The 24,753-nt window shown below is 36.6% G+C and overlaps 1 protein-coding gene across 13 annotated transcripts in view; it reads left to right on the forward strand.

The window, feature by feature from the left end:
• PPHLN1 (periphilin 1) overlaps positions 1–21,556 on the forward strand; it is a 194,350-nt gene extending 172,794 nt beyond the window's left edge. For all 13 annotated transcript variants that reach the window (XM_077170606.1, XM_077170614.1, XM_077170608.1 and 10 more), the window contains one exon: positions 19,227–21,556. In XM_077170606.1, coding sequence (XP_077026721.1) covers positions 19,227–19,421 — 195 coding nt within the window. In that variant the 3' untranslated portion in view covers positions 19,422–21,556. The remainder of the gene's footprint in view (positions 1–19,226) is intronic.
• Positions 21,557–24,753: the final 3,197 nt, after the last annotated feature.

Here is a 24,753-nt window from a genome sequence, read left to right on the forward strand (position 1 = left end):
TCTTCTTTTTTTAGCGAAGGCATTTAGAGCTATAAATTACCCTCTCAGCTCTGCCTTTGCTGCATCTCAAAAGTTTTTTTTTTTTCGTTTTGTGTTTTGTGGGTGGTGCATGGTCCAGGAAATCCCAAAAATTCTGATATGTCGCATTCTCATTTTAATTTGTCTTGAGATATTTACTGATTTCTCTTGCAGTTTCTTTTTTGACCCACTCATTGTTTACGACTGTGCTATTTAACCTTCGTGTATCTGAATTTTCCTGTTCTCTGCCTGTTAACTGATTTACAATTTCATTCCATATAGTGAGAAAGTGGTTTGTATAATTTCAGTCTTCTAAATTTATTGAGACTTGTTTTATAACCCAACATGCAGTCTCTGGAGAGTGATCCTTGTACATTTTTGAAGACTATATATACTGTTTTGGAGTGCAATGCTCTGTATATGTCTGTTAGGTGTAGTTCATTTATCATATTATTCACGTTCTCTGTTTCTTTATTGATTCTCTGTTTAGATGTTTGTACTGGTTTGAAACTGTTATGTACTCTATGAAAGCCATGTTATTTAGTCCGAATTTAATATTGCAGGATGGTGTTACTAGTTTGCAAACTGCCGGAATGCAACATATCTGAAACAGAATGGCTTTTAAAACAGGGAATTTGTTAAGTTGCAAGTTTATACGTTCTGAGGCTGTGAATGTCCAAATTAAAGCAAGGCTATAGAAATGTCCAATCTAAGGCATCCAGGGAAATATACTTTGGTTCAAGAAGGCTGATGACATTCAGGGTTTCTCCCTCAAACAGAAAGGCACATTGCGAACATGGTGACATCTGCTAGCTTTCTCTCCAGGCTTCTTGTTTCATGAAACTACCCCAGGGGTGTTTTCCTTCTTCATCTCCAGAAATCTCTGGCTACATGGGCTCTTGTGGCTCTTTGCAGGAGGGTTCCAGTAAGCAACCCACAATTGGGCAGATCATATCTCCCTGGAAAAAATCAAAAAGCTCCCACCCAGCATTATTGAATGAGGATTAAGGACAGGGCTTTTCTGGAGTCCACAAGAGATTCAGACCAGCACAGATGGGATCTTTTCTATTAACTCATTTCCATGGGGTTGCGACCGACCCACTTGTGGGTGGGCCCTTTTGTTTGGGTGGTTTCCGTGGAGATATGTCTCCATTCATACAAGTTAGGTCTTTATCTGCTTACCTGGTGTCCTTTAAGAGCGATCTATTTTGGAAAAAGCTGAGGTCAACACAGACAGAGGTTTGGAGAGGAAGAAAGAAAATACCCTTGAGGAAACTGTTTGAAACCAGAAGCCAAAGGACAAACAGACACCAACCACATACCTTTGCAGCTGACAGAGGTGTTCCAGATGCCATCGGACTTGCTTGAGTCAAGGTGTTTGTCTCTGGATGCCTTAATTTGGACATTTTTATGGTCTTAGAACAGTAAACTTGCAACTTAATAAATCCCCTTATAAAAACCAATCCGTTTCTGGTATATTACATTCCGGCCACATTAGCAAACTAAAACAATGCTCTACTTATTGTTGAGAGTAGTATACTGAAGTCTCCAACTGTTACTGTAGAGATGTCTAGTTCTCCCTTCAGTTTTTCCTCATGTGTTTTGGGACACACTTGTTAGGTACATAATATTTATGGTTGTTCTTTCTTCCTGTGGATTGCCCCTTTTAGTAATAAATATAGTGTCCTTCTTTGTCTCTTGTACCAGTTTTTTTTTTTAAGTCTATTTTATCTGATATTGCTACCCCAGCTCATTTTATTTATTTGTTTGTTTATTTATTTATTTTATTTATTTATTGAGAAATCTTCACACACATACATTCCAGACGTGGTGTTCAATCAGTGGCTCACCGTATCATCACATAGTTATGTATTCATCACCATGATAATTTTCTAGATGATTTGTATCACTCCAGAAAAGAAATAAAAAGGAAGAACTCATACGTGCCATGCCCCTCTCCCTTCCTTTTCACTGACCACTAGTATTTCTATGTACCCAATTTATTTTATCCTTTGTCCTTATTATTTATTTATTTATTTTTTATCCTTATTTTTTTTTTACTCACCTGTCCATACCCTGGATAAAAGGAGCATCAAACACAAGGCTTTCACAATCACACAGTCACATTGTAAACATTCTATCTTTATACAGTCATCTTCAAGAATCAAGGCTACTGAACAAGAATCAAGTTCAGCAGTTTCAGGTACTTCCCTTCAGCCACTCCAATACACCGTTAATTAAAAAGGATCTATATTAAAAATTATATATATAATTATATATTATAAGATATATATTTTATTATATGAAATATAATATATATTTTATTATCTACATTAAAAGATATAGATAAAAATTAAAAAGCATCTATATAATGCATAAAAATAACCCCCAGGATAACCTCTTGACTCTGTTTGAAATCTCACAGCCACTTATATTTTATTTTGTCTCATTCCTCTCTTCCCTCTTTTGATCAAGGCTTTCTTATACTTTTGATTCTGGATCCTTGCTTATTCCAGGCTTTCTATCCCATGTTGCCCCAGGGAGATTTATACCCCTGGGGGTCATGTGCAATGTAGGAGAGTGAATACTGAGTTCACCTGCTGAGTTGGCTTAGAGAGAGGCCACATCTGAGCAACAAAAGAGGTTCTTTGGGGGTGACCTTTAGGCCTACTTTTAAGTAGACTTAGCCTATCCTTTGCAGGAATAAGTTTCTTAGGGTCGAACCTTAAGATTGAGGGTTCGGCCTATGTATTATTACCCCCACTTCTTGTGAGAATATCAGAAATTCTCCAAATGGGGGAAGCTGAATATTTCCTCCTTTGTCCCCATCCCCACAAAGGGACTTTGTGAATACTTCTGTGTGTGTATATATATATATATACACACACACACATACACACACATATATACATATATATATACATATACATATACATATATATATATTTGTAAACCACAAGTAAACGTACAAACATTCTTGACATGGTTACAGTCAGTGGCCATGGTCATTTTTTTGAACATTTACATCTCTCCAGCAAAAAGAAAGAAAAAACAAAAAACTCAAACATGACATATCCCTCACTTCTCCCTCATTGACCACTAGTATTTCATTCTACTCAATTTATTTTAACCTTTGTTCCCCCTATTATTCGTTTATTTCTCATCCATATGTTTTACTCATCTGTCCATACCGTAGATAAAAGGAGCAACAGACACAAGCTTTTCACAATTACACAGTCACATTACGAAAGCTATATCATTATACAGTCATCTTCAAGAAACATGGCTACTGGAACATAGCTCTACAGTTTCAGATACTTACCTTTAACCACTCTAATACACCATAAACTAAAAAAGGGATATCTGTATAATGCATAAGAATAACCTCCAGGATAACCTCTCGACTCTGTTTGAAATCTCTCAGCCACTGACACTTAATTTTATCTCATTTCTCTCTTCCCCTTTTTGGTCGAGAAGTTTTTCTCAATCCCTTGATGCCAAGGCCCCGCTCATCCTAGGATTTTTGTCCTGTGTTGCCAGGGAGAATTACACCTCTGGGAGTCGTGTCGCATGTGGGGGTGGGTGGAGGGCAGTGAGTTCACTTGCCATGTCAGCTGAGAGATAGGCCACATCTGAGCAAAAAAAGAGGTTCTCTGGGGATGACTCTTAGGCCTCATTTTAAATAGACTTAGCCTATCCTTTGTGGGAATAAGTTTCATAGGGGCAAACACCAAGATTGAGGGCTCAGCCTATTGATTTGGGTGTCCCCACTGCTTGTGAGAATATCAGGAATTCTCCAGATGGGGAAGTTGAATTTTCCCCTTTCTTCCTATTCCCCCAAGGGGGCTTTGCAAATACTTCTTTAGTCACTGTTCAAATCACTCTGGGATTTATCAAGGCATCACATTATAACCTGGAAAAACTAACAAAATCTCACACCCTGTTCAGGATTCCCTGTACTTATGGTGTTCAACTTAACTGACCATACAAGTTAAATTAAGAAATGCACTACCAAAAATATAAATTTTGCACCATATAAAGAGACCTCTCCTTTTAGTCTCACACAGAAGGTGAAGTTTTATAATATGGATGATACCATCCTTAACCCAGCCTTCTCTTTTACTTTAGTCCTATCCAGATCAGCTTCATTAACTTTTCTGCTGAAAGGCTGATCCCTTTTTCAGCTTTTTAAACAGTACCTATATGGGGTACTGCTGACTTCCATAGCTTTAGAGCTCTAATTCTGAGTCTCAGGTGTTACATAAATAACAATAATTCCTGAGAAAGACCATGTTATATACAAACAGCTTAGAATCTCAGAAAATTTGGAATTAGCAGTTACATCTCCTGAATATATGTGACTGCTGTAAGATCTTAGAATCTAGGACCCTTTACAATAAACCCCATCCTGATAACCCATGCTCGTGACTTTAGTTCACTGAATTTTTATATTATATATGATAAGAGATATGATAATATTTGTCTTGTTGTTCCTGACATTATTCAGCATACAGCTCTTTAGGTTCATTTACCTAGTTGCATGCCTCACAACTTTATTCCTTCTTGTGATCACTCAGTAGTTCGTTGTATGTATACACCATAGTTCCCCGTTCTGTTCCTCAATTGTTGCACCCTTAGGCCACCTCCATTCATTTTAGTTTGGGAATACTGCCACCAGAAACACTAGTGCGCAAATGTCCATTCATGTCCTCACACTCAGTTACTCCAGGTATATACTGATCAACAGGATTCCAATCAATGCCCTCAAGGTCCATTCATGTTGTTGTGTGCTTTGTGACATTATTTTGTTTTACTGCTGCATAATATTCCATTATATGTGTATACTACAGTTGGTTTAGCCACTCATTCATTGATGGACATTTGGGCTGTCCTGTAAACATTGGTGTGCAAATGTCTATTTGTGTCCTTGCCTTCATGTCCTCTGAATATATACCTGGCCATCTGTTGCTGGACCATATGGCAATTCTATACTTAACTTCCCGAGGAACTGCCAAACTACCTTCCAGAGCGGTTGTACAATTTTACATTCTCACCAACGCTGGATAAGTGTGCTTCTTTCTCCATACCCTCTCCAGCACTTGTCATTTGGATTTTTTTTTTTAAATAATGGCCATTCTAGTGGGTATCAGATGATATCTCGTTGTTTATCTAAATTTGCATTTTTCTAATAGCCCGTGAGGTTGAACATTTTTTCATGTGCCTTTTAGCCATTTGTATTTCCTCTTCTGAGAAATGTCTGTTCCTGTCTTTTGCCCATTTTTTAATTGGGTTGTTTGTGTTTTTTGTTGAGTTGAAGAATCTCTTTACATATTCTAGATACTAAATCCTTATCTGATATGTAGTTTCCAAATATTGTCTCCCATTGCGTAGGCTGCCTTTTTTCTTTCATGACAAAGTTCTTAGCTGCACAAAAATGTTTAATTTTGAGGAGTTCCCATTTATCTATTTCTTTCATCAGTGCTCGTGCTTTAGGTATAAAGTCTAGTAAATTGCCTCCAATTACCAGTTTTATATTTCCCTTTATTTTCTTTTATAAGTTTTATGGTCTTAGCTCTAATGTTTAGGTCTTTGATCCATTCTGAGTTACTTTTTTATATAGGGTGTGAGATATGGATCTTTTTCATTCTTTTGCATGTGGATATCCATTTCTCCAAGCATCAGTTATTGACGAGGCTGCTCTGTCCCAGGTGGGTTGGCTTGACTGCCTTATCAAAGATCAATTGTTTATACAGGAGAGGGTCTATATCTAAACACTCTATTCAATCCCATTGGTCAACATATCTATCTTTATGCCAGCATCATGCTTTTATGACCGCTGTAGCTTCTAGTATGCTTTAAAGTCAGGTATTTTGAGACCTCCTACTTCATTTTTCTTTCTCAAGATATTTTTAGCTATTCAGAGCAATCTTCCCTTCCAAATGATTTGGTGATTGGTTTTTCTATTTCTGTAGGGTAAGCTACCCAACTCATTCTATGAAGTCAACATTACCTACATACCAAAGTGAGACAAAGATACTACAAGAAAAGGAAATTGCAAACCAACCTCTCTAGTGAATATAGATGCAAAAAATCCCCAAACAAAATATTTGCAAATCAAATACTGTAGCACGTTAAAAGAATTATACACCATGACCAAGGAGGATTTGTTCCAGGAATGCAAAGATGGTTCAATATAAGAAAATCAATTAATATAATACACCATATCAACAAATCAAAGCACAAAAACCACATGAACATCTCGACTGATGCAAAAAGACATTGGACAAAATTCAACATCCTTTGTTGATAAAAACACTTCAAAGGATATGAATAGAAGGGAACTTCCTCAACACAATAGAGGGAATATATGAAAACCCACAGCTAACATCATCCTCAATGGGGAAAGACTGAAATTTTGCCCTCTAAGATCAGAAACAAGACAAGGATGCCCACTGCTAACATTGTTAGTTAACACTGACCATGCTGGAAGTTCTAGCCAGAGCAATCAGACAATAAAAGAAACAGAGAGAAAGAAAGCATCCAAATTGGAAAGGAAGAAGTAAAATTTCCTGTTTGCAGATGATATGATGTCAAAAATCCTGAAAAATCTACAGTAGACCTACTACAGCTAATAAATGAGTAGAGCAAAGAAGAAGGGTACAATGTCAACAGCAAATAATTAGTAGCGTTCTATACACTAGTAATGAGCAATCTGAGGAGGAAATCAAGGAAAAATTCATATGTGAAACCATCTGGTCCTGGACTTTTCTTGGGATCTTCTTGATGACTGATTCAGTTTCTTTACTTGTGAGTGGTTTGTTTAGTCATCTCTTCCTTCTCCAGTCAATGTTGGTTCTTCATGTCTTCGAAGGAAGTTGTCCAGTTCATCTATGTGTCTAGTTTATTAGCATATAGTATCTTCTCATTACCTCCTTTATTTCTGTGGGGTCAGTGGTTATGCCTCCTCTTCGTTTTCTGATTTTATTTATTGGCATCCTTTTTCTGTTTTTTTTTTTTTTTTTTAAACTTAGGCAGGGGGCATTGATGTTGTTGATTTCTCGAAGAACCAACTTCTGTTCTGTTGATTTCCTCAATTGTTTTCATGTTGTCAGTGTTATTTATTTCTGCTCCAATCTTATTTCTTTCCTTTTGTTTCCTTTGGGGTTAGTTTGCTGTACGTTCTCTAGTTCTACCAAATGAATAGTTATTTCCTCAATTTTTGCTCTTCTTTTTAAATATAGGCATTGAAGGCAATACATTTCCCTCTTAGCATTGCCTTTACTGTATCCTGTAAATTTTGGTATGTTGTGTCTTCATTTTCATTTGCCTTGATATACATACTGATTTCTCTTGTAATTTCTTCCTTAATCTACTGGTGGTTCAAGAGTGTGTTGTTGTTGTTTAATTTTTTTTATTGTATGGTATAACATTAATACTAAGTGAAGAAATGAAAAAGCAATAGTTTTCAAAGCACTCTTCAACAACTAGTTCCAGGACAGATCCCAGAGTTTGTCATGGGCTACCATACGATCCTCTCATATTTTTCCTTCTAGCTGCTCCAGAATATAGGAGGCTAGAGGGCTAAATTTTTTTTTTAATCATCACAATCGACTTTTTAAATACATTTTTTTGTCAAAAATAACATATATATGGAAAAGCTATAAATTTCAAAGTACAGCACCACAATTAGTTGTAGAACATATTTCAGAGTTTGACACAGTTTACAATTTCACAATTTTAGGTTTTTACTTCTAGCTACTCTAAAATACTGGAGACTAAAAGAGATATCACATTAATGATTCAGCGTTCATATTCATTTGTTAAATCCTGTCTTCTCTGTAAAACTCCACCATCACTTTTGATCTTTCCATCCCTCTCTTTAGGGGTGTTTGGGCTATGGCAATTCTTAATTTTTTATTTTGGAATGGTCTGTCACTAATATGGGATAGGGAGATGGAACTATTTGATGTCTGGAGATGCTGGGCTAAGTTTTAGGACTTATCTGGACCAGGGACCCATCTGGAGGTTGTAGGTTTCTGGAAAGTTACTCTAGTGCGTGGAACCCTTGTGAAATCTTACATATTTCCCTAGGTGTTCTTTAGGATCGGCTGAAATTGGTCTTCATTGGGGTTTGGTAAGTTATGATAGGTGGCAATGTCTTATTAAAGCTTGCATAAGAGCAACCTCCAGAGTGGCTTCTAGACTCTATTTGAACTCTCTCTGCCACTGATACTTTATTAATTATACTTCTTTTCCCCATTTTGGTCAGGATGGAATTGTTGATTCCATGGTGGGCCAGGTCTGGATTCATCACTGGGCGTCATCTCTCATGTCACCAGGGAGACTTTCACCACTTGTTCTAGTTTGCTAGCTGTGGGAATGCAATATACCAGAAATGGAATGGCTTTTTTAAAAAAGGGAAATAAATTTATTTATTAAACTTAATAAGTTGCTAGTTTATAGTTCTAAGGCCCAGAAAATGTCCCAATTAAAGCAAGTCTATAGATATGTCCAATCTGAGGCATCTAGGGAAAGATAACTTGACTTAAGAAGGCCGTTGAAACTCAGGATTTCTCTTTTGGCTAGAAGCACATGGCAAACATGGCGTCATCTGCTGGCTTTCTCTCCAGCTCCCTGGGAGGCATTTTCCTTCTTCATCTCCAAAAGTCGCTGGCTTGTGGACTCTGCTTCATGGTCCTGCAGTGTTCTCTGCTCTCTCTGAATCTCCAGATCTCCAAAATGTTTCCTCTTTTATAGGATTCCAGTAAACTAATCAAGACCCACCCGAATGGGTAGAGACATGTCTCCTCCTAATCCTGCTAAACAGTTACTCTTGATTGAGTCACATCTCCAGGGAGATGGTCTAATTACAGATTCAAAATACAGTACTGAATAGGGATTAGAAGAAACGGCTGGATTTATAAAATGGAATTAGGATTAAAACATAGCTTTTCTAGGGTACATACATTCTTTCAAACTGGCACACCCCTGCATGTCATGGCCCATGTAGGGGGAAGGGCAATGATTTCACTTACAGATTTGGGCTTAGAGAGACTGAGGCCGCATCTGAGCAACAACAACAATCCTCCCTAAGTAACTCTTAGGCATGCCTATAGGTAGTCTAAGCTTCTCCACTACCTACATCAGCTTCACACGGGTAAGCCTCATGATTGGGAGCATGGCCTGTTGATTTGGGTGTCCCTAAAGTTAGACACAGTATCAGGGGATTCACTGATGGTAAGGTTTAATAGTTCCATAGTCTTTCTCTGCTCCCTCAGGGGACTTTGCCAATACTTTTTGATTATATGCTTGATATACTCTAGGATGCATCCAGGCGGTACTGTAATCTATACAGGATTAAAGAATTTCTTTCTTATTCTGGGCTGTCTGTGTTTCAGTTGTTCAAATAAGCTATACAGATTGGTTAAAACAGATAATACACTGTAGAAAATTTCAGTTCCAGATCAAATAAACTTTCTTCCATTGGTCTCAAAGAGTATGTGTGGTTCTAAAATATAGACACTGTCTTCCTCACTTTCTTCCTTACTTTAGCCCCAACCTGTTCGACTTTGTTCTTTATCCCTAAATATCAGGTTATATATATAATATATATATATTATATATAATATATAATTATATATAATAATATAATATATATATAATATATATATAATATATATATAATAATCACCACTCCAGACTTAATGTATCTGCTCTAAAAGCTTACAATCTAGCCTTTGTTTTCTTATAAGCATATTCTATTAGTGACCATACCATTCTTGTTCTTTTGTTTCTAGCTTATTTTGTCTCACCAAATGTCCCACATGTTCATTCACATCGTTGCATGCCTCACGACTTTGTTCCTTTTTGTAGCAGCACAATCTTCATTCATGAGTATACACCATTGTTCATCAGTCTACTTGTGTCAGTGTATCCTTCAGCCCTGTGTTTTCATTGGTCATGATGTAGAGGGCCTAAAGCCCACCATCCATCAGCATTCTCAATAATAGATAATTTCATTGTTCCAAAGAGAAAGAAAACCAATAAACACATCCTCACCAAATAGGAAACCAAAATTCCTCTTAGCTCTGTACCTCCCCCCATTATTTACCCCTGCTGTTGCTGTGGTAGTGCTGATGGTTTCCTTTTGAACATAGGTCATAGCATGCAATAGCAGTTTTCCCCCTTTACCGTGTACTTAAACACTCTTTGTATAAGAATCAAGAATGTGTTTTTTATCCTCCATGTATTTGTGATTTTCTTTTGCTCTGATTGTTATTAACTTCCAACTTCATTCCATTATGATCAGAGAAAGTGTTTTGTATTATTTCAGTCTTTTTAAGTTTTGTTGAGATGTACTTTGTGATACAACATATGGCCTATCTTTGAGAATGACCCAGCGTATGGCCTATCTTTGAGAATGACCCAACATATGGCCTATCCTTGAGAATGATCCATAAGTATTTGAGAAAAATGTGTATCTTGCCGTTCTGGAATGTAATGTTCTGTAAATGTCTGTTAAGTCTAGTTCATTTATTGTATTGTTCAAATTCTCTATTTCTTTATTGATCTTTCTAGAGATTCTATCCATTGATGAGAGGAGGGAGTTAGAGACTCCAGCTGTCATGGTAGAAGTGTCTGTTCCTCCCGTCAGTGTTGTCATTGTTTACCTCATATACTTTTGAGCACTCTGGCTTGGTGCATAAATATTTGTGATTGTTATTTTTTCTTGTTGAATTGTTCTTTTTAATACATAGTGCCCTTCTTTGTCTCTTTTAGTTGTTTTACATTTGAAATCTAATTTGTCAGATACTAGTATAGCTATTCCTGCTCTTTTCTGATTGTGTTTGCATGAAATGTCTTTTCCCAACTTTTCACTTTCAACCTATTTTTGTCCTTGCATCTGAAATGAGTCTCCTGTAGACAGCATATAGATTGGTCCTGTTTTTAATCCATTCTATCCATCTATGTCTTTTGATTGGGGAGTTTAATCCATTAACATTGGTGTTATTACTTTAAAGTCAGTACATTCTTCTACCACTTTGTCATTTGGATTTTATATGTTGTATTAGTTAGGGTTCTCTAGAGAAACAGAATGAGCAGGAGATATCTGTAAACAGAAAATGTACAAAATTGGCTCACATATCCATGGGGAAGCAGAGTCCGAGTTCTGTAGGGCAGGCTACGAGGTGGTAGTTTCACTGAAGATTCTCAGCAAACTCTCAGGAGAGGCTGACTGGGCAACCCTAGGGATATAGGAGTCCAAGATCTGTAGGGCAGGCTATGAGCTGGCAGCTCCAGTGAAAGTCCTCAGTGAACTCTCAGGAGAGGCTGGCTAGCTGAAACAGAGTAATTGCCTCTTCTGAGTGCCCCTCAAAAGCCTTCCTGTGATTAGATTAAGCATCACTCGTTGCAGATGGCACTCCCTTCTGATGCAGCCAACATGGTCATTATTTAAGTCCATGAAATGTCCTCATAGCAACTGATTGGCCATTTCTTTCCCGATCAGAAAACTGGGCACCACCACCTATTTGAGTTGACACATGAACCTGAGCATGACATATGTCATGTCTAATTTTTTTTTTCCTCTTTTTACCTTTACTGATAGTCCTTATTTCCACACTCTTCTCCAGACCCTTCTCTCCTGCTTTTCCTGTATGCCTGTAGTGCTCCCTTTGGTATTTCTTGCAGAGCAGTTCGCTTGGTCATAAATTCTCTCAGTGATTGTTTGTCTCAAAAATATTTTATTGTCCCCCTCATTTTTGAAGGACAGTTTTGCTTGATATAGAATTCTTTGTTGGCAGTTTTTCTCTTTTAGAAACTTAAATATATCAGCTCTATGGTTTCTTCTGTGAAATCCACACATAATCTTATTGGGCTTCCCTTGCATATGATGGATTGCTTTTCTCTTGCTCCTTTTCAAAATTCTCTTTCTTTTTGACATATGACAATCTGATTAGTAATTGTCTTGAAGTATGTCTATTTGGATCTGTTCTATTTGGGGTGTGCTATACTTCTTTGGTCTATAAATTTGTCTTTCATAAGGGTTGGCTTTCCTCTCTTGGTTTCTCTTGGTTCTCTCCAGGTTCTGGCTTGTTTAACATCTAATGGCGATGTCTTCTGGGCTCCAAGCATCTCCAGACATCCATGTCTATTCTCCAAGTGCCCGCATCTGTGTCAGCCCTGCTGTGAAGTTTCTGTCAGTTCTGTCGTTTCTGAGGTTTCTCCAAAATGTTCCCCCATTTTAAAGACTCTGGTAAACTAATCAAGACCTGGAATGGGTGGAGTCACATCTCCGTCTAATCAAAAGGTCATACCCACAATCGAACAGGTCACATCTCCATGGAGATATTGAATCAGGATTATAGGAATCGACTGCACTCACGGGATTATAACAGGATTAAATCATGGCTTTTCTGGGGTACATAATACTTTAAAACCAGTACACAGGTGTCTGTCCCCATGTGCCTTCCCAGGTGAGAAACTCTGAACATCATCGGTGCTTTCTTTGGAGTTAAGGTATCTTTTTCTGGATGCCTTAGTTTGGACATTTCTATGGCCTTAGAACTGTAAACTTGCTACTTAATAAATTCCCTTTTTAAAAGCCATTCCATATCTAGTATGTTGCATTCTGGCAGTGTTAACAAATTGAAACAATGTCAGAGACATTCAGTAAATTGAATGAATAATTGAATAAACATAAAGTGCTGAAAGATTGTAATTGAATTCACACTCCTCAGACATTCCCCAGCTCTTTTTCACCTTTCCTCATCTGGGTGAGTCAAAATCATGAGTCTTCTGCGTGTTGTTCTAATACTGGTCTTGTCAGCAGATGGGCTTATGCCTAAAATAAGACTAGCTTCTTGCCTACGCATTTTCTGTTCAAATCCTCCTATATAGTAGGATGAAAAGGTAGGAATTGAAATCTTCTTTGCAGTTTCTATGATCACTTGTCCTAGAGGTTTCCAGATCTGAAATGCATAGCGACCTGCAAATGCAAAAGCTGCAACACCCAGTCCTGTAGCTATTAAATTTCTTGCCAATCTCTGGTCTATGTGAACGTTGAGCAGTTTGACTGAGGGTGAAAAGAACTTGTCACCCTCACCAGTAGAGAAGATGCTCAGCACCCTCTGTCCTTTGATTTTTATGAATCATATCTTATTTTTGTCTCCCTTTTTACCCTTTGTTACCCTTGCTGATAATCTTCATTTCTACACACTCCTCCAAGCCTCTTTCAGCCTGCAGATCTCCCTTTAGAATTCTTGTAGGGCAGCTCTTTTGTTGATGAACTCACTCAGTTTCCATTTATCTGTGAATATTTTAAATTCTGCCTCATATTTGAAGGACAGTTTTATAAGATAAAGGATTCATAACTGGTAGTTTTCCTCTTTCAGTACCTTAAATATATCATACCACTGCTCACCTCCATGTTGTTTTTTCTCACCTCTGTTGTTTTTTTTGGTTATTGTTATGCTGAATAACAGGGTTCACATTTCATTATTTTTCCATGTGAGTATCCTGTTATTACAGCACCATTTGGTAAATTTTTGTTTGTTTGTTTTGGTTCTGTTTGTTTTGCTTGTTTGTTTTTTGGGCAAATGTGCGTGGACAGAGAATCAAACCTGGGTCTCCCACAACCAGGCAAGAATTCTACCATTGAACTACCCTTGCACCCCCCTCCATGTTTTTTTGCTGAGAAATAAGCACTTAATTTTATTGATCTTTTCTTTCTTTCTTTCTCTCTTTTTTTTTTCCTGGCTTAAACAATGGGAATTTATTGGCTCATAGTTTTCAAGCTAGGAGAAATCCAAAAGTGAGGTGTTAGCAAGGTGATGCTTTCTTCTTAAAGTCTGTAGCATTGTAGGTTTGGTTGCCCCGGATCCTTAGGGCTTCTTGGCTTGAATCCCTGTCTTACATCGCATGGCAATGTCCTCTCTTTTTTTCTTTCCAGTTCTCATTGACTTCCGGTTTTCAGATTCTCCTTGTGGCTTTCTCTGACAGTGTCTGAATTTCTTATGCTGATAAAAGACTCCAGAAATCTGGATTAATTAATTAATCCTCATTCAGTTAGACCACATGGAAACTAAACATCTTTAAGAGATCCTACTTATACCAGTTTAAACTCACAAAAATGTGGATTAAGTATGTGTTTAAACTAGGGAACAAAAATATAAATTAGGTTACATAATTAAATTACTACATGTCAGTAAATACAAAATACAGTTATGAAGGCAGGAGATTTAACTGTCTTCCAGAAAGATTGCTATTAAGACTTTCCAAATGAATCAGTGAGTTGAGATATATGAAAATTAAATGTAAAACCAACTTGGCAACTGTGTTGGACAGCACGGTTCTATGATCTCCATCATCCCACTAAACTGCTCTTACATGTAAACAGTTACCTACTCATTTCCAGAGTCTGTCAGATGTTGTGGTCATCTCTTTGCTCTTTTTGTGCCATTTGATTAATTGACTATCTCCTTATTTTACAAACTCTTTCCTTGGCATCTGTGCCTTCACTCCCTCAGGGATCTTAGTTTTCCTTATTGTCTCTTATTATGACTGATATGATGTTTTTAGATGTTCACTCTTGGCATTCTTTGGCTCTTATATTTATTATACATGGTCTCAGCAGACTGGCTATTCATTCAATTTATTGACATCTACTTTATGCCAGTTACGGCACTAAAAATAACTTTATTTTTTAAGGTTCCCATGACTTCAGCTCTGGCATCAATGCTAAATATTATAAGATCTCCCACCTTCTCTCTAGTCTTTTTTTTTATTCCTGAAGTCCAGACTCATACACTCATCTTCCTAATTGATGGTTAGTCCTGGCTGTCGCATGGATACTGCAAATTACATATGTAGTACTAAACTTCTCTCCCACACCCAGTGCTCCGCACCCACCACCAAATAATTAAAAATTAAAAGCCTTTCACTCATCACTCTTCACATTTTCACATCTCTGCTGCTTCCTAATTACTTGTTAAGAGTCTACTCTCATCTTCTTTAAGACATTGTCATACTCATTGTCCTTTGATTGGCTCTTAGAAGCCTATATAGCATTGATCCTTAATTTTCCCTCCCTAATAGATCCAAAGGATCCAGTTCCTCATTGTAACTTTTTCCCGTTTGCTAAGGTCTAAAATTCCTTAAAAGACTTGAGGTTGAGGTCTAAGCTTGAAAGAAAACTCTGTGATCTCCCTCCAACCTTCCTTTCAGGATGAATCTCTTCCCAGTCTTCTCATACACCTTGCACTTTAGCTAAGGCAAGCCTGTTGGTTTTCACCAAAATACCATACCTTTTCCTCCTCCGTGTTTCCCTAGAGTAAACATTTTCTTTTGTTTCAAGAATCAGCTCTACCATCACTTTCTTATACCCCTTTCACTAGGCAAAGTCAGAATGGTTATTTCTCCCTTTTCTTTCATTATCACTGTATCTAACAAATATGAAATGTTTCCTCTCTGCCAGGCATTATTCTGAGTGCTCTGTATTATCTCATTTAATCCCTTAGAACAGTGCAATCAGGTGTAGGTACTTAAATTGAAGCACAGGGGGTAAGTGACTTTTTAAGGGCACAAAATTAGAGTGGTTGTATTAGCTTTCTATTGCTGCTATAACTGAGTTCCACATTTAGTGGTTTAAAACAACATACATTTATTATCTTAACAGTTCTGGTGGTCAGAAATCCAAAATGGGTTTGGTCACTGGACCAAGATCAGGATGTTGGTAGGCTTGTATTCACTCTGATGGCTCTGGAAGGAATCAGTTTCTTTTGCCTGTTCCTGCTTTTAAAGTCTGCCTGTATTCTTTGACTTGTGGCTTCTTCATCTTTAAAGCACATCTCTCTCTCTCTCTGTGGTCACATTTCCTCTCTTTTTCCCAGTTTCCTGCATGTTTATATTGAGCCTACCCATATCCCCCATTTCACAAACCTGAATTTAATCTCACCTGCAAAGTCCCTTTACTTTGTAAGAAAACCTATTCACAGATTTTAGGCATTAGGACATGGGCATCTTGAAGGATAGGGCAACATTATTCACCCTGCCACAATGGTGGAGTCAGGATTTTGACTCACTGAGCCTGTTTTTTAAACCACTTCTCTGTTCTGCCTTGCCTACCACCTTACAGTTCTAAATGTTTTCTTGTTCTTAAAAAGCCCGTGCTTACCTCTCCACTGGAGTGTGACCTTCTTGAAATAGGATATGTAACATTTGAACCATATGAGATCAGATAAAGGAAAGGAAATGATACAGAATGATGAGGCATTAACAACAGAGAACATGAAGTTCTCGTTTGATTCTGCAGCCCTTTATGCTTGTGTGGGTGTATCTCTGACTCTTGCAGTTACTTCCTGATATTAATATAAATTATAAATCAAATATTAAAATAAAATTATACATGTGTGTTTAAATTTAAGTAGTCACCTGTGGCTAGTATCACTATATTAAATAAAATGGCATAAGTTTATAATCTCCACCATTCCAACAAATTGCTCTTTCAGAACTGTAATTTATATGGTAAAGGATGGTTTGTCTGAAATGAAAATTCTTTTAGCAACTTGGGTTGTCTTATTTTTTGGTTTTTCTTTTTGTAGGAACAGAGGTAAGGAGTAAAATGACATATTTTACAGGAGTTTTTTGTATTACAAGCAATTTAGGTAGAACAAACTTCTGACTGAGAAGTTGGTTTTGCAAGATACTGTTCTTCTAGTCTCCTGACCACATAATGAATAGTAAAATGGTCTTAATAGTTTCTTACTTCAACATATTCCTTTATTCCTAGAAGTATCTTGTGAGAATTTAACTATTAACCCAGGCTACATATGATAAAGGACTATGTGAATCGACATTTGGATAGTGTTTTCATTATCCTGGTAAATTTAACTCTCTTTTTTTATGCAGTTTATGTGAACTCCACCCATACTTTAACCTGTTTTCCATTTTGTTGAAGTCCAAGCAGGGGAAAAAACAACAACAGAAATCTTCCTGTGTGGCCTATAGATATCAAACCTGAAGATTATTAATGCATTTCCAGCTAGGGTCCATAACCAAATAAACTCTCCTACAGCTAACTACACCCTTCCTGTTTTGGGATTGAGTTTACTGTGGAACAGATTTGAAAATAGGTTTCTGACACTTGTGAATTTTATTTATAAAACGTTGGAGGGCGAGGTCCTTCAACATAAAACTAATTATTTCCTGTCTAGTGCTCAGCCCTGTGCATTTTAAGCAGTTTTTTTTTAAAAAAAGTAAACTGACCCATAGTAGAGAATTGTTGCTTTTAACAATTCTGGGTGTTTTTGTCAACTAATATACAAAAATTTGACTATTTCAGTGAATAATCCAAAAAGAACTTCAAATTTAAAATAAAGTACAAACTTTAAATATTTTTATCTTGTCTTTAGAGTGCCAGTAGTTTACAGTTTAAACAAATGTATGAACACATTTAAATTTTATTTTATTTCTGATATGTAAATCCGTCGCACATTTATGTTCCGTAAACATGCAAAAGTTAGAGTTACAGCTTAGGTAACAACAGATTTAAAGAATTTTCAGGTTAATTCACAATGTAACATTTTCTTCATCCAATATATTATATCTGCTGTAAAGAAGCCTATAAAATTCAGGCCACCCACAAGTGGTCTGCTGAGACCTGTGATTGGTGTTAGAATGCTGTTTTGTGTGTGCTGACTGGTCTGGTAAGGAATTTACCTCCACTTTAGACTGTGAAACATGGTTGTGACTTTTCACAGCCACTGCCTTGACTTGACTTAGGTACTCTGCGTTTGATCAGCCAGTCTTAATGTGCTCTGTTATATCATTTCTGGGTCATGTTAACTTCAGTTGGAAATAGGATAAATGGTTGGTTTAAGTTGTTGAATTAAACTTCATGGCTGTTAAAAGTAAATTTCTGAACTATTAGAAAAAATGTGCATGTATGTATTAGTGCTGAATGGGGAAGGCAGCTTAAGGGTTTTATCGTTTTAATTTCTGTATTACCTGAAAAATGTTTCCTTTATGTTTCCTTGGGGCTGGTGAATGGTTCTTAAGAGCAAGGAAATGAATTTAGTATAATTTAGCAACCTAGAACTTTTCAGTCAAAATTAAATGAGTATTCTTATTAAAATAAAATAGCTGTTCTTTTAAGGGATCAAAAGCAAATATTTCAGACATTTGAAAAACAGCAACCAACAGTACAACTGTTGGTACAAGTGGTCATTTTGGGAATAACAGAACAAAGTTTTTCTATCCATCATAAGGCAAACAGTGTCTCAAAACATCACTTCTCTAAAGTTTTTCCAAATAAACTAAATTCTTTTTTTAAAGATAAACTAGGAATCAAGAGTGTTGGATTAGAAAAATAAAAATTAACCTGACGGTGCTTTTAAGTCAGGTAATTGATATGTCCCTTATGTTGCATGGAGATGTTATCATTATTATTATTTTTTTAATATATGAATCATAGAGAATGAAAAAGGGCATAGAAATCTAAAATGTATTTTATGACTACAAATTAGGGGAATGACGTTTAGTATGGCAGAACTTGGCAGTTTTGGGACAGGAAAGACTAATTTCCACTGTTAACAATATTGGAAAAAATATATATATATACATACGCATTTATATATGTGTGCATTTATATAAACATATGTTTATATTCACACATATGTGTCTTTTGTTTTCATCTTTACCCTGCCTTAGTGACTTCAACTATGATTAAATATTTGTAACTTGAAAAGATTTTTTTCCAAACAGATACCTTTGGCATTCTTATAGTTGTTGACTGTATACTGAACCGAATTTTGAATTTGCCACCTGATCATAATTCAAACAAAGAATCTGTTAGAGACTTTTTCTTCCAAACAAATGAATGAACGACAGTGGGGTACCTTTCCTAGACTATGTTCTACACTGTTCTCACCTCCAGTCTGCTTTCTTTACTGTAGACTGCTTGATACTGACAAATACCTTGCCAAACTTTGCATTCAGGGATTTGGTTTATGAAGGTGTTTCTCCTCATTCAAGTCCTTAGCATATCTCAAAGATAATGGGTTTAGATGGCTTCTGGTTGTAGTGACCACTGAGGACTGAGAGAGAGGGGCCTCCCTTCTAAATTTCAACTTCATATTCCTGCCAAATGAATCAACTATTTGGCTAATATCTTCACTGTTAACTAACCAGAATATATTTCACTATTTTAGGTTTATCGGCAAGATTGTGAAACTTTTGGGATGGTCGTAAAAATGCTGATTGAAAAAGATCCTTCATTAGAAAAGTCCATACAGTTTGCTTTGAGGCAAAATTTACACGAAATAGGTGAACGGTGTGTTGAAGAACTGAAGCATTTCATTGCAGAGTATGACACTCCTAGTCAAGATTTTGGAGAGCCTTTTTAGAAGATTTCACGCTCGGGCAAAAGAATGTTTTAGATGTTTTTGTTCCTGGACTGTGTAAATCCTTAATATATGGAATTTTTGTGTTGAACAGAAATACTTTATGATAGTTGACCACATTTCCAATATCAAAAAACATGAAAATAGTCTAAGATATTTTAATTAGAAATTTTTTGTCCATGGGTAGTCTCCTAGTCCATACCTATTCTCCCCTCCATCTACCCCCCTGCAGACCAAAATGATGTGTCACTTAATTTTTCAAGCTTTAAAAAAGCTGTTCTGGAGATTTTGTTTACTTACTTATGTTCTGTAGTCGTCCACGGTGCGCTATAATTTGTTTGATCACACAAGTATAATTCACAGGTTAGAGATCATTCCATTTAAATATTTTGCATTTCATAGTGAGTGATACCATGAGTTGTGCTTTTATTGAATTGTTTGCTCATCTTGAGCTTTGTAACTTTTAATGTGTTTAGTATGTTCATGTATACTGTCTAAGTAAACAGACTACTTTGATATTTTAGAGCATATTTGCTTTGAGAACAATTCCCATTCAGTGAGAAAACAGAACACCTAAGTCTCTAAAAGACACTTTGGGATACACTTTTGTCTCCAAGTAAATGAACTTATTAATGTCTTCTATTAAAATAATCCTGCAGCTCCTGAATTTTCTGATTATTCACACTGATGTGTATTATATCAGTAAAAGGACAATTTGTGATAAAAGATAAAGGATATTTTAAAGATATTTCAAAAAAATTTTCTAAGAAAGAAATATTTATATTTAGGGGAGTAATGGTGTTTTACTTTTCCCTAAGTCCATACTCCCCATCAGAAGAAATGAGATGACTGATAACATATCCTCCTAAGATTAAACCATTTACATTTTATTCCTTTGTTAATCTCTGTCTGTAGTCTGATTTCTCTGTTCTGCAGCTCTTTTTAGAGATTCCTAGCCCTTCAAAAGCGTTCTCGAAAGAATAAGGTTGGCAGTGAGCCCAGGACTATATACCCCTTGCTAAGCAGTCTGTGTAAACAATGCTTCATGAGCCGGGCTGTCCAAATCACAGGTTAGTTAAGAATCTACCTGGGACGATCAGGATATTCTACTCATTTCCTGATCACTTCCAGCAGCCTAGTGGCGTTTATCCAAAATACATTCTTTTGTGGCATTACTTTGTTGAGGAAACCTTAAAAATCATATTTGTTATTACTACCCCATTTCATTATCCTCCCATCCTCTTTCCATTTCCATTCTCTTTTCACTGAATTCTGGCATTAGTTTTAGTGGCCTCTATTGATAAAACTTATATTAAAATTGGAAAATAGCAGTAGAAATCATTTTAACAGCCCATATCCTGGGTACCTCAAAATATGTTACTCCAGTCCACAAATATAAAAATTAATTGAGAACAGTTGTTTTAAAAATTGTCCTAAGTGAGACCACCTTGAATTTTCATTTTTTGCCTAAATGTGCTTATCAAAATTTATAAAACATAAAGTCAGCCTGAATCCCTCATATCATCTTTGGTATTCTTCCCTAATTTAAAGTGATTTTTTTTTATTACCCACTTTAGAAAGACTATGAAAGTAATCATCTTTTTTTCCTTTTTTGATCCCAGTACTTTTCTTGAATATTCTATTCTCAAGATTGAATTGTTTTAGTCAAGATGTCACAGGTTAGAAATAAAACTTAAGAAACTACTATAGAAGCAAAGGAGATACTCACTTTGTTGAATTCTTTAAACCTTTACTAGCAGATGCATTTAAATGTAGGTTCAATAGATAATTTCTTCTCCATCTTCCCCCCAAATTAGAAATTTGAAGCTATTTACAACTTGCCATCAACATTACTTGGTAGCCTTATTAGTGTTTAATCTGTTGCTTTTTTTTTTAAGCTTTTTAAAGTCTAGTTTTAGGATAGATGAGATTGTATGTGTACTAGAATATGTATTTTGAAAAAATGTTCTTGATTAAAGGATTTTGTAAATTATGCATTGTTTTTCAGAGTATCCTCAATTGATGTATTACAGTTTTTGTTGTCTTACATAAAGCCTGATGATCAACAGGGGGAAAACAAATATTGTAAAGCTTTTTTGTGAATTTCTAAAGTGCTAAATAAAACAACCAGGTTTAAATAGATTGTTTTTTCTGTCATTTCAACAGGCTTGAAGTGTTTCTAAAATGTAGATTTTATTATTCTCTACTGCAAGATTACTCCTTAGTATTCAGTTCAGCAGCAGAAAAGGAAGACTGAGAATTGAGAACCCCTAAATTATTTACTTTGGTGACTAGAGGAGTACTGATCTGTGAGAAAGTGGTTAAACAAGAGAAGATGGCGCCTAACGGAGTTGTGCTTAATCGTTGTGTGATTGTGAGTCTGAATTTAGGAGAATTTAGGATTTGAACTTAGCTACATTTCAGTAGTTGCTCCTTGAGGGCATGGAACTGTGTTGTCTTTGTGGCCCCAGTTCCTAGCCATTTTGACCGTCATAGTTACTCATATTTGTTAAGTCGAAGGTGGCTTCACAAAGGAACTGACCTGAACTTGGAGGAATAGTATTTATTCAAATGGAGAAGAGGAAGTTTTGGAATTCTAGGAGGTAGGAACAGTGTGAATAGAAAAAGGTACAGGCTGGTATAACTGAAACTGGATGAAAATATTAGGAGATGGTGAGAAAAAGTAAATTGAGAATAGTAGGTGAAGATGGTAAATGCTTGGAGCTCTACTTTCTCTCTCCTATTTAAGGATGCAGTTGTAAAATGTTACCTGTGAAGTATTCTTGCCCAAAACGTTGATTTCCCATAACCCCACAGCCACTTCCCAGACCAGTTTACGGACCTAGAATCTCTTAAAGGAAATGGAGGCCAGATCTCATACAGGATCTACTGCCAAAATGTTATACTGGTTTCACCTTCACTTCAGTTTCCTGTTAGGTATCCTTCTAAGTCCCACAGAAGGCTTTGGCAGTTCTTTGGCTCTTTGGAGATGGTGGTCTAATCATCCCTGAATTATTCATGGCAGACAGCTAAGTAGCTCTCCCCCCGGGCAGCTCTCCTTCTGAAACACTGCTCAGGCTGGGTCTGGAGCTCCTGTGGGTAATGGTCATACTCTGCTTGCCTGACCAAGGCTTATAGGTTTTTCAGTGTACATTTATTATCTTCCTCCTGCCGGTTCTCTTGAGAGCACTGACCCAATGCAGTGAAAAAAGAAGGTATGGGAACTAGTAACTTAGTATAGGAGAGTCTATTCTCCCACTTCTCCACAATAACAGAGTTGGAATTTAATCACATGACTACGTATTTTGGACCATAGTTTCTACCTCCCTCTGGTAGTTAGGTGTGGCCATCAAAGTTCTCTCCTATGGAGCATGAGTGGAAATAAATAACTGTCATGGAATAGAGTCCTTTGTAAGCAGATGCGACTCCCCCATGGTCTGTTTAATCCCTGCTGCAAAGTAACAGCAGTCAGGCTCAGCTGTACAAATAGGGTTCTGGGAAATAGCAGAACCACAGAGAGGAGTGTGGATCCTTGAATAGACTACAGGGAGTACTGAACTGTTATGTGAAAAAGAACTATGATTTAGTTTCTTGTTATAGTGGCTTATCTTTTGCCCAAACAAATACAAATGGAATTTAAGGGTTAGTCTCACTGAAGTTTGCCTTCAGCAGGACTCCAATCCTGCAGGTTTACTGTTGTAATAATTGATCTTGGAGTAACGAGTATTGACTGTACAAAGGCTTTTCCAGTCTGAGTTTATTTCAAGCTGTATTAAAACTCTGTCTTGATGACAAATAATGTTAAAGCCTTTTGTACACTGGCTTAGCCATAGGCAGTCTGATTCTATAGCATACTTTTTTTTAAAGTGCTGCTTCGATTAATGGCGTTCTAATTCTGTCCCATTGTCATTGAAATTATATAAGGTTCTAATGTTTTCCCATTAATTATTTTAAAATTTTGTATTCTACTTCTGTAGAGTAGATTCATATAATATACCTCCCTATTGGATATAGTTCAGAATATATTTATTTCCAGTTTAATATACTAAATACTTAATAGAATTTAGAAAAGCACCATATCTTTCAGCTATTCCATCATCTGAACAAAGCTCAGAACCACCATTCTGGGTTTTTTTCTTTTGGTTCACAAAACACTTTTTGTATATAATACCTTAATGGTTTTATTCTTATTTTAACGTCAAAGGAAAGAGACATATAGTATGCCCAGGGTCACATTAGCTAGAGAGTGACAGAGCCAGGCCTTTCAACTCTAAGCTGTGTGTTCTTGCTAAGAATTGAAATGAAAAAGTTTGGTAGGCATTCAGAATTGGTTTAAACTCCAAGCTCCAGCACACATTCTTTTGCGGATTTGTTTTTCATTGTTATATAATGTATGCACAGTTAATAACTTTAAAAATCTTTGAGAGAATTCAAATCCAGTATCAGTAAATTTTTCATTTTTCACTTTATCCTTGGTTGCTGCCAACTTCCATATTGGCACCTGTCACTTCTGCTTGGAGCTATTATAAAAAGCAACTTTTGGCTTCACAGGAGTGGTTGTTAGGGGGCAAGTGGCATGTAGGGTTATAGCTCCCACAGGCAGTGTAGCCTGGTACTCTAAATCTCTTTGGCTACTGTGCCAAGACACAAGATGGAGTTTGAGAAGTTCGTTTACGTGAAATGAACCTAGTAATATAATTCTCCTATTTAAGGACTACGATTAATTAAACATAGCATCTTTTCGGCTTTGCTTACATGTTTTAGAGATTCAAGATTAAGACTGCTGCCAAGAGCAGTTCTCTGAGATGTAGAAAAAAGCTTTACTTAAAAAACAAAATCACGAAGGAAATATTTTGCGTTCCAGATATTTTATGCAGTCTCCAAACTTTTATACTTAATGAAGATAAAGCCAACCTGAAATACATGCACTAAGGAGATAACCATCAGCAATCTTTTTCATCAAGTAGTTTCAACATCTTGCCTACTCAGAATCCCAAGCATTGATGTAAAAAAACAAAAACAAAAAACACTGACCCTCTTTGAAGTTCCTGACTCCCATCATCCAAAAGGGGGGTGGTGGTTCCTCCTTTCTGGAATCCTTGCCAAATATGTTGGTGAGTCAGAGGAGGGAATACTTTGTGCTGAATGGGGAAGACTTTTCTGTTGACCGACTTAATTTCAGTTCCGTTTCCACAAAATACTGAAGTGGAAGGAAACCATTGAGACAGTCTAACAGTCTTATTTTACAGAAATGGAAACTGTTGGAGCACTTGACCTGCTGAAGTTAATGAGCGGTGGGTCTCCTAACCCAGAACTCCTGCATCTGAGTCCTGTG

This window comes from Tamandua tetradactyla, chromosome 7, assembly GCF_023851605.1.
Source record: "Tamandua tetradactyla isolate mTamTet1 chromosome 7, mTamTet1.pri, whole genome shotgun sequence".
Lineage (NCBI taxonomy): Eukaryota > Metazoa > Chordata > Mammalia > Pilosa > Myrmecophagidae > Tamandua > Tamandua tetradactyla.